This window comes from Xenopus laevis, chromosome 2L (assembly GCF_017654675.1).
Source record: "Xenopus laevis strain J_2021 chromosome 2L, Xenopus_laevis_v10.1, whole genome shotgun sequence".
Lineage (NCBI taxonomy): Eukaryota > Metazoa > Chordata > Amphibia > Anura > Pipidae > Xenopus > Xenopus laevis.
The window spans coordinates 61,705,845-61,717,476 of NC_054373.1; the positions used below are offsets into that span (position 1 = coordinate 61,705,845).

The 11,632-nt window shown below is 34.9% G+C and overlaps 1 protein-coding gene across 1 annotated transcript; it reads right to left on the reverse strand.

Annotated features, from left to right (window-relative positions):
- Window positions 1-2,724: 2,724 nt before the first annotated feature.
- thdl17.L (thyroid hormone down-regulated protein (gene 17) L homeolog) lies at window positions 2,725-11,386 on the reverse strand. The gene is given in 9 exon segments (NM_001087484.1): window positions 2,725-3,067; window positions 3,935-3,970; window positions 4,538-4,610; window positions 5,816-5,972; window positions 7,343-7,582; window positions 8,583-8,737; window positions 9,369-9,574; window positions 10,005-10,174; window positions 11,319-11,386. Coding segments are annotated over 8 exon segments (1,074 nt in total). The 5' UTR covers window positions 10,147-10,174; window positions 11,319-11,386; the 3' UTR covers window positions 2,725-3,002.
- Between the last annotated feature and the right edge of the window lie 246 nt (window positions 11,387-11,632).

An 11,632-nucleotide genomic window follows, 5' to 3' on the forward strand; every position in this document is an offset into this window, starting at 1 on the left:
CTAGTCCTCAGGGGGAACCCATGAAATTGGGAGCTATTCGCTTGTCCCCTGAGGAAAGGGCGCGAAGACGATCCCTAGGTCTATGCATATATTGGGGGGATAATGGTAATTTCCTTAAAAATTGTCCCAAGAGGCCGGGAAAACCTCAAAACCTAAATGGAGAAGGGGAGCTCCATTTGGGTAGAGAGATTTCCTCTCCCCAATTCGCCTCTAAAAATTTGGTACGTGTTGTTTTGGGGGTTCAGTTAAAATCTCAGCCTTGGTGGATTCTGGGGCTGGGGGGAATTTCTTAGATGCTGCCTTCGCAGAAAGGTATAATATTACCCTTACTCTCCTTACACCTCCTATCAGGATTTCAGCAATTGATAAAATCCCACTGGGGCCAGGTCTGGTAACCCAAAAATCCAAGGCATTATCCATCTGTATAAACAATATGCATTGTGAAAAATTAGCTTTTCACGTTCTTGATAGTTCTTTGTCCCCGTTAATCCTGGGATTACCCTGGCTACAGATACACAACCCCCATATTGATTGGGTAACTGGGGAGGTTATTCAGTGGGGTTCCAAGTGTAAAGATTCATGTGTAGCTTCCATTCTAATGGTGGCAGTTTGCTTCCCTAGAGAAACTCCCTTCTGTTGACCATTGCTCTAAGTCTCATTCTCGTTATAGTTCCCTTTCGGCAGTTACATCCGCTCAGAAAAGAGCAGCCGATAAACCCCATAGGAAGGTACCCAAATATCAGGTTGGGGACTTGGTTTAGTTATCCACAACAAATATCAAGCTTGAAATTCCATTTCTTAAGCAGGGGCCCAGATTTATTGGTCCATATCCTATTGTGGAGATTGTGAACCCAACCTCTGTCTGTCTCAAGTTACCTGATATGTTTAAGTTATCTAACTTGTTTCATGTTTCTGTGTTGAAACCTGCCATACAGGTCCATCTGCAATCATGTCCTCCTCCAGTGCTGGTAAAGAGTCTGGCCAAATCCGATGCTACCTTGGGAGACAGTCCCATCCCAGGTCTCCTGTTAAGCTTGAGGGTCCAGTGGCCCCTCCTTGAGGGGGGGTTATGTAATGAAAGGTTTCCCTGGTGGTCTATCTGCTTACATTTTCTGTACTCCCGGCTCTGACTTCAGAAACAATGTTGTAAACCAGCTGATTAACAGACCTGCAGAAGGAAAACTGACCCCTGTTACATTGGCATAAGAGTCAGACCCAGAGAACAGAAAGAGATAAACAACTGCTTTCAAATGCAATTACATTTTTAAATGACAATAAAGCAACAACAATTATTAAAAAAAAGTTGCTTAGAATTATATTTTCTTTCATGAAGTGAATAAAATGCTTTTGGGTGGAGGAGTTGCTGATTAGGTGATATTCCCAGAATGGATGTATAAATCTGACTAGGCAGAAAATGACCAAAAGTACCACTAAGACATATTTGGAGTTAAATTGGAGTAAAATGTTTGTGCCAGAAAATGATTAAAAAACTGATTCCAAATCATCTAAATATCTTTTTTTTCCACTGTAATCCAGAATGTAGTTTAAGTCTAAAGGTTGGAGTAAAGCAATTTGCTAGTTTAACTCCATCTTTCTGATTTTGCTGTAACAGCAAAATGCTGTAAATAATTCTATAATGGACGCTTTGGATTGTATTCCAGATTTGCACAGAGAAATTACTGTACTCCAAAATCACTGTACTCTCAAAGTAGTGTTCTTGAAAGATTTAACTACAGGGTAAACAAAACTGATGTATTAAAAAAATTATTAAATCTTTTGTAAATTTCACTTTCTTACTCCAATTTCAATTTACTCTACTTTGGTGATGTCTCGCCAGCATGGTTGCTCAAAGGGGAAGTAATGCTTTGGTAATAACTTCAAATGCTGTCCAGACTGAGTACAGATACATTTGTTATTGATTCTTACTTTTTCTATAGATATCAGTTTATTAAAGCTTTAATATCTAAAATACTGACATACTCTGTTCTTAGTCACAGAGAAATTTCAACACAAAATATTGCATTACCTCATGTATATCCTGCAATCAAAAATATTGCATATCCTTACATTTTGGTACAAGTGCAGTAGTGTCAAAGAACTATTTCTACTGGCTGTTGGTGAGCAGCCAGAGACTAGACCTGGTGGGGGAAGAATTCACAGAGGTTGTATAAAGACAAATTTGGAGTGGAGTAAAATGTTGGTTTAAAAAATGATTTTGTACATCAAAACATTGGCGTACAGCAATTTTGTGAGTTAAATTCAATCTTTCTGAATTAGCCTACTGAAATTCATTATTAGGTCTAACTATCTGAAAAACTTTACTTTGGATTTTGTACAATAAAGCTAAGGGGTGGAATTAATATGGAATTAAAGCATTTGTGTTTTTAATTCCAATTAACATAAACTAGTCAAGACAGACATACCCCTCTTGTAGCACAACTATTAACACATTTTTATCTGTCAAAATAATTAAAACCAATTTTGTAGTCTGGATGGCAAATCATAAATCATGATTAAATTATACTTAAATATACTTAAACTATATTATACAATATATTTTTAAATTCCCACCTTGGATTTTTCAAAAGGAAATATTAAAAATGCAAATAATTTAAAAATGGCAATGCCATTTCCCATAGTACCCTATTTTAAAATGTTTTTCTTAACAATAACCTATCCATTGCAAACTTCTAAAACAAATAAGAAAACAATATGGGACATAGAAATTGCTTAAAATTTTATTGAATGGCAGATAACACTATACAACAGTGCAGAACAAAGAAAGTAAAGTTAGCAGTTACAATAAAATCAAAAGTAAAATAAATACACCATCGTAAATAATTGCTTTTCACATTGTTTTTTTTAATAAAACTAGTAAGGTTTTATATGATCCCCAATAATTTGCAGCAGGATGCAAGGAATATTATTTCATATTGGTGTGTAAATGAGCAGGAAAATTTCATTTTTATCACTGACTGAACAAGAACCATGTGAGAGGAGGACTACATGATTTTACTGAGGAGAACAGAGAACAAAATTGAGTTCAGAGTCCAAAGTGAGGAGAAACCTGTAGAAAAAAAAGAACACAATATTTAATTTTATTATGGAGGCTTAATTTTTATTAATGTAACATATTATAAACTATATACCATAAAATTCTACTACCCCTTTGATTAGGGTCCATGGTAAAAATTAAAATGACATTAATTCAATGTAACAATTAACAGTTAAGCCAATAGCTAGGATATTTATTTACCAACTCACTTATCCTCTATCAAACCATTAGTAATATTGAGTTGTTTGTAATGTGGCTCCTGTTAATAATGTTGAGTAATTTTTAGACATTCCATGGCACCAAACATTGTAGAAACTCAACCGAGGGTCTCCCTTGTGGGAGATATTTCCAATTATAATGCACAAGGTCTAAATTATAAAGCAATAGAATGGATGGAAGCATTCCACCCCTTGTTCAAAGCAGCATGTGCTTCATTTTGTAGAACTTGCAACTTTGTTGCTACATCCTTAATACTAGTAGCACAAAGGAACCCTGTACTTATTGCCTCCCTGACCAATATATGATTGACAAAGATTGGTCAAGCAGGACATTTCACAAGAAAAAAACTGCATTGGACCATGGATGGATAATCAGATCAAGCAATGGCCTACCAATTGGGTGATCAGTTTGAGCACAGATTTGGTGACCTGACCTGTATAGCGAATAAGAGCATTTGAGTGAGAATTTGGCAATCTTACTATACTTGTTGGAGCAGACATACAGTTTTTTTTATAAGAGCAACCTAAAGGCTATAGGGAAACAATGAACAATAGAAAAATGCTTGCTCTACTAAGAACCTAAATTTTAAGCAGCAGCACCTTATATGCAATTGATCAATGTAACATGCCTATAAGCAAAAGCACCGTTTATTTTACTTACAGCTAAATGCAGTAGAAGCAGCAGAGAATGTATCCCCTGAAAATAAAAAAAAATTGTATTGGGTAAAGAGGCAGCAGATGCTACAGAACCAAGATACAATAACAGTATATTACACTTCAATTACATACTGTCCTTTCTTTAACAATATAGAAGTTATATTAATAATAAAATACATAATAAACAGTTCTTCAGCCTTTACAGATTCATATTTCTCTCATTCTCACTAAAACTATTGTAAAATGAGCCAGAAGAAAAGTTTTTTTAAGCTGCTCAATGCCTCACTTTAACCAGTTGAAAGGGCTGTAATTTTCTATGTCTTCCCAAACTTTGTGTAAATTAAAAAATAAAACAGCGTGGGCAGCAGCCAGTCTTCCTAAAAAAAGAATATCTTTATTTTCTTAGCTTAAAAACATCATAGCCTTAGTATCTTAAGCGTTTCGTTTTTTTGTCTTTTTTTCCATGTAAGTCAGTTTAATGATGTGGCAGTGCAATGCATAGCTCAAAGCATTACAGTTCCTAGCAACTTTGTGAACTGGCAATGTTATTTTATAGGGTTTTATTTTATAGAGTTTTGGAATAACATAAAAAAGTTAAGCCACTTACTTGATTCCAGGTACACACTGAGAGTCTGTAATTCTGTTGCTCTAGCAACAACACCTGAGCGGGAACTGCAGTCCTGTTAAAGTACAACCATAAATAAACTCAGATCCATAAAAGTAATACCTCATCTACATTCTCCAGCAGATCTTCTATAGCTCAAGCAGATTCAACAACAAAATTACTTTCTTATGGCTAGGACTTCCCTTAGGTACAAAATACTGCCAGGTGACTAAAGACCACCAATAAGTTTACCAGAAACAAAACATTACACCTTGCTGTAGCTAATGGAAAGAGGTGACCTGTTCCTGCAAGTGGAACCCAGAAATTACTGCAAAGTCCAGGATGATGGTAGCATCCATGTTTTCACTTACAATTCATCAAAGCAACATGGATGGTTACACTGGTCCTTGATTCCTAAACACTGGGATTTCTCATTCCCAAATGTGTCTAATTTTGCTGGTTCTGCTTTATAGGCTTTAAGGGTATCCTTTTGGTATTTATACTAAGGGGGTAATTTATCAAAGTCCGAATTTATCTCAATTTTTCTGCTACTCAGATCAAATCCGCTCATGTTTTTTACGCTTATTTATTTTTTCCAAATATTTGCTTTGCGGTAAAAAAAATCTTTTTTCAGATTTTTTATCCAATTTTCACAAATGTCACTATTTTTTCTGATTTTTCCCCTGAAAAGCTTTGGGGTATTGCATAAAACCCATCGCACATCAGAAAAACATTGGGACTTCTCCCATTGACTTATATGCAACCACAGGTCTGATATACCGGATTTTCAGTTTCTGACTTATTTATCCTCAGGGTTTAATAAATTCCGAGAAATTTCAGATTTTTTTAAAAGTCTGATTATATATAAAATAATCACGTGATTTTTGCATTCGGAGTTTAGTAAATAACCCCCTAATTGTACCTGCTCTTTCTGCTGTATATTATTCTAATATCTGTTATATAAAGCTGCTACATACCAAATACCTCTTTGATTGCATTTATTCTATTATGGTGTGCATGGAATCAAATACATTTTGCATATTGCTAATACTGTTTACTTTGTTTCGTTTTGGAAGAACAGATTTCCTTTGCAAACATTTGTTGTATTATATATTTAAAACTGGTGCACCTCCATATATTGTTCTTGGTTACACTGGTGCTTGCCGCAAGTTGCCAGGAGTACATATGTGCTAATAAAGTTAAAGAGTCCTAGGTATTGAAAAATGTGTACATTTTTAAAAACTTTACTGAAAGTTTATAATATAATTCCTCATGTCTTACCGGTATGCAAGTGCCATTACAAATTGTAACATCTGCAAACAGATACAGGCTAGATGTAGCACTAAACTTGAAAACTTTCATTATAAATCGTGATTCAGTGTTATTTCCATTCTGTAATGTGCTCATTAAATCAGCTCCAACGCCATCAGGTTTACACCTGAAGGGAGAAAAGGTTATGTTAGTATATATTTATGAAAGCACCAGGCTACACACTCTTTCATTTTAAACTAGAAAAATACCTGCTAAGACAGCTTAACATAATAAGTGCCTTAACAATCATTGCTCGATGAAAGTACCGTCTTTCTCTAATGAAGGTAGTTAGAATATTTGGTATCTAAGCATGACATGACACTATGCCTGATGAGATGCTATGTATTAAATACAGGGTCCTCACTTTGTCCCCTGTGTGGAAGCCACACCTCTCTGTAGACTCCATTATTTTTAATTTTTATAGTCAAATGAATTTTTCCATGGAAAGTGCTTAAATCTATTTTAGTATTATTTCATTCTTTTTGTGAATTTCATAATGGGAAGGCAGCAATAGATGACAAGCATTCTGCCATTGATTTGTGTGTATGGTGGTATTATTACTGAACAGATATCAAGATAGATGAATGTTTCTCCTGTTTATTATTGCCAGAATTGGTATTATCATAAAGCTGAAAGAAAACATAGACCACGAGGTTTACAGCACTAAAACATACTTTTCTCATATATAGAGTCATGATCAAAAGACATGCAAATAGTCTTTTAGTGGCCAGTGTAAAAGCAGGGGCAAATATTGCTCAGAACTAAAACCCGAAGCAGCCAATCAACAATCATTTTTACTGGTCTACTACAGGATTAGTAAAAAGTTGCCACAAGTTATTAGACATTGGTAAGCTTTTGCTCCTTCATGACATTTTCTGTCGCTTGGGAATTTAACATCCAAGTATTTACAGAATATACAAGCATAATATCCAAGGCTATTGGGATCTACAATTAGGGGCAGATTTATCAAGGGTCAAATTTCGAGGTGATGGGAGTTTTTTTTAAACTCCCACCAACTTGAAATTTGAATAAAAAAAGACCAACCGAAATGTATTAAAAAATTACATTTTTTAACTTCGAGAGAATAGGCTGTATTTGATCGTTAGAATCTAATTTGATTGAATTCGATTCAAAGTATTAAAAAAAAAAAACTTTGTTTTTTCAAAGTTCACCAAATGACTCCAAATAGGTTCTAGGAGGTCCCCCATAGGCTAAAACAGCAATTTGGCAAGTTTTAGATGGTGAATAGTCAAAGTCGAATTTTTAAAGCGACAGTACATGATAAATTTCGATATTTGTCTATTCCCTAGTCGAAGCACACTAAAATTAGCTCAAAATTTGATTTTTCAATTCGACCCTTGATAAATCTACCCCTTAGTGTATTATAGGTATTGATATTTATAGATGTGAGTATATATGTACACTGGGGTTCATTATGAGGGGTTTACTATGTAACTTTGTAAATATATGAATATCTTCAGCTTATAAGAGACCTACCCATTCTGAAGTAGATACAATTTTGGTTCCACAGAGGAATCTGATGTTTCTGTGACATAAATATTTGTCACTTTAACAGAGAAAGACTCCAAGCTTGCCATCAACACTGAGACATACAGAGGTTGCTCCACAATCAACTCAGAGTCAGCAGTTACATGTTGGGAGAATGCTGAATCTGTAAAAACTGACATGATGACAGTCAGTTTTCCTTCTCCATTGGGGACAGATATCTCAGTCGACCTAAAATAGTAAATACATGCATGTTGCATTACTATTTATATTTACACATGATGGTAGCTGTACTTTTTCTGTCATCAGTTGCTGCCACAGCTCTTTTGGGGACTGTACCATATGTCTTGTTAGTAAAGCTGGATTACTTTTTGCACCAGAAAAATTTGCCCAGAACAGAAAACAAGGATTTAGAGCAGTGCTAACCACCGTTACCTCATAATGTAGAATGGCATTCGAGTGCTCAAAGCAAGTATTAGCTTTGATAATTGTGTTCATTCTATAAAACATTCCTGATTGTCAAGAATTATGATATGATATGATTACGAATGGTAAGATATATCAATTCAGTCCCTTAATGAATATTACAGGTAAATGCTTACTGTTACATTTATTGGCGTGAGTGGCCCTTTAAAGTCATACAGCGCTAATAAATACTTCTTTGTGATAGTATGAGCTTTGTTCTTGCCTAGATATGCACATTAATGCTTCACACCTGCCTTTACACCAGTAGTTGTGTATTACTACACTTCCCAGTATATGTAGAGGAACTTATTATAACGTAGTTTGTTTGTATCCTTGCTGCTTGTAATTATTCCACACCATAGTGCTATGCTGTAACCCGGGGCATTAAAACAGAGGGAGCAGACCCTGCAGTTGCAGAGGCGTCCGAGAGTGTAGAGGGTCCAGTAAGGCCCTAATTAATAAGCAATTTTAATATATATTGGTAGAAAAGGTCAACATATTAATATTATCGGGGCCCTAAACTGAATCTGCTGTGGGGCCCAGTAACATCATTATGCCAATGGCTGTAACCAAGTATTTTCATTCTCCTGCAATTAACTGATATACGGGGTTCTTTTTTGTAATCTTGTAGTGGCATACCCAACCATTGAGTAGACTGCATGTGGCACTAGGTATTATCATGCTAGCCAATCATATTATGGTCACTTGACAAAATTAATTGGTTGATTTATTAATATATATTATTATTAATCATAATAATACTCACCCAAAAACGGTCTTCAGAGGGAAATTAAGTGAAGTTTTCATGTTCAGTGGATAAGAACATGAGAAATATAAAGTAGCATTATTTCTGCTGGTGATTAGAGTGTTTTGGGCATAGACGAACAATTTATTGGCATAAGTAACATGAGTTGAATTTACCTGCAAACAAAGGAGACTGTTGTCAGAGATAAATATTAGTGTGCAGTCACAGTACATGCCAACTTGCCTACTGTATTTAGGGCTGCTACCTGGCCTGTATTTTACCAGCCTGGCCTGATATTTTTTTTCCAGAAAAGATGGCAACCCTGACCTTATTTGGAGGAAGTTTATTTAGACAGAATTGTTCTAGTCATGCTCTTGTGAATTTTGTACATGTAATAGTTTGCCACTAATAGTATTCAGTTCATAATTTAAATGAAATGTTAAATATAAAAAAACATATTTCTTATTTTATTCCCTTAAAGACATTTAAAAATATATTTTATTGTAAGTTATTTTCTCTATAGACTACATAGCTTTTAAACAGTTACTACAGACTACATAGTTTTTATTATATTATGTAGTCCCATAGTGCCAAGCCCACTGTCAAAGATAATGAAAACTGCATTTAAGCAATATTAGAAGGCTCTCAGAAGGTCCTCATATCATTCTTTATACTGATCACACAGGTTTTCCATATTTTGAAATAAAATGCATTGTATACCTGTATTTACTAACTACATATACTGTTTTGTTATAGATATAATATTACTTTATCAACAAGTAAACACCTTGGCTAAGAGGCACTCACAATTAAATTGTTGCCACACTCTCCATTCTTAAGCGTCCAGTTATAAACCATTTGAGCAAGATCATCAACAATTTGATCTTTCAACTGGCAGGCTGAATCCACCAGATGTAAGTTGGTTGAGTTGTATCTGTCTTTTTCCATTTGGCATTTTGGCATGGACAAAATCATGGTATTGCTGCACTGAATGACAGGGGTTGGTGGACTCCCTAAAAGATACAGGAAAGAGTTAATGGTGAATGCTGACAGAACTCATACACTTATATTTTCATATTAGTGTAAATAAATTATGCCAAATCAGAACATTAAAATCTATTTTCCTACTGAGTTCAAAGATAAACTATGATTCAGTTAGCCTGCTTTGCATCACACATGTAACAAGTATAGTAGTGACCTCGCACTATTCTTCCGCCGCCACCGTTAAATGACGACTTTCGACTTCCGGGTTCATCTTTTATAGACGATGCGCCTCCTCACCCCGCCCCTTTTGTGGCATCATCAGCGGGTTGGCGCGGGTCTATAAAAGGAGCCTGGAAGTCAGATGAGGGCAGGAGCGGTTAGGGTCGGGTGCACGCCATTTAACGCAGAACAATGCCATGTACAAGAGGAGAAAGAAAACTGCTGTGATAAATACTGTACCTGTTAAGTTGTACAGAGATTTTTTACAGACACAGCTGTTGGTAACACACTCCTGGTCACCGGCACATGTTGGGCAGCCAGCTGAAACTGGAGGACTAAAAATACTGAACAGTGTGAGAAGAAACAGCAGTTGGCACTTCATTGTCTCAGGTGTGGGGTCTGGTAGGAAACTGGAAGAAGAGATCCAAAATTGAGTCAAGGAGTGTAAACTCTGGGGTGAGAAAATAATGGTCACAAACACAATAAATTCATATTCAATGCATTTGATATTGAACCTTTGTACAACAGAAAGGGAAAATGGGCATTATTTACACTCTGTCATATTTATCAATGATTGAAATTTGAGTTTGAAATTCCTCAGTTCTATTTGGGACGGATTTAACAAGGGTCAAAGTGAAAATTCGTTTTTGAATTTTGAAATTCTAATTTTGAAATTCTATTTTTTGAGTTTTTTTAAAGTGAAAATCGAATAGGCAATAGTTAAACTTCGAGTTTTTAAAAGAATTCGAATTTGATTTTCGAAATGTATCATGTAATGGCCCTTTAAGGATATGAATTCGACTATTCGCCACCTTAAACCTGCCTTACTGAAAATCGAGTTTTTTTTGAGAAAAAACTTTAATTAAATTCGATTTGAATTCAATTCAAGTTTGTGGGTCGATCCCATTCACCCGAGTTTGAAAAATTCTAATTTTATAATAAATTGCAGTTAGTCGAATTTAGGTTGAATTTCGAGATCATAGGAGTTTAAAAAAACTCCCATGAACTCTAAATTTGACCCTTGATAAATCTACCCCTTAATTTCTATGGAATTTTTAAAGATCTATTTATCAATGGTTGAAAGGTATGCTGTGTTCATAGTAGTAGTTCTCCATAGATCTATTGCTTAAGGGGCAATACTGAAAACATTTGTGTTAAAGTACCAAGGTTAGTTTCTTTTGATTTTAAAGTGATGTAAAGCCAGAAAATAAAATCAACAAAAAAGCATTCTTAGCATTCCAATTAACATACATTCAAAAGTTTCTGCAGTTTTAGAATTATTATTAACTGTAACTGCAATTGCAATCTGATGCCATACAAGAGTACCCCTTTTTCCTCCTGCACCCTATTTACAGGTCAGTATATAAAGTGAGCTAACCAAAATCTGGATGTTCACACCCCTAATATTTGCACAGATAATAAATTAATTAGTTACAACTTGATTTTTGCAAATTATACTTATCATAGAATATATTTAATCCATGTTCATTATAGCAATAGAACAAAACAGATTTTTAGAGAAAATTAAAAACTAAAAAAGAAAGAAATTATTACCTTTCTGATGACCTTGGATATAAAAGTCTGTGAAGACCCAAATAATTGTTGTCACTTTTCCACACGTGTCTAGGTGTTGTAAGGAGCCTGTTAATTTACTAGTTCTTTTGGATGCCTTTTATAGTCATAGAAGAAGGGTGTGTTTTGGATGCCATTCAACATCTCAGGTTTTTGTAGGAGTGGTTAATATGAAAGGTACTTGAATTATTTGGCCTCAGGCTGACTTGACATCAGCAATAATGATATGAGAAATAATTCTTACCTATAGAAGCATTTTTCTGAACATCATTTATTATGTTATATTACTAAAATAC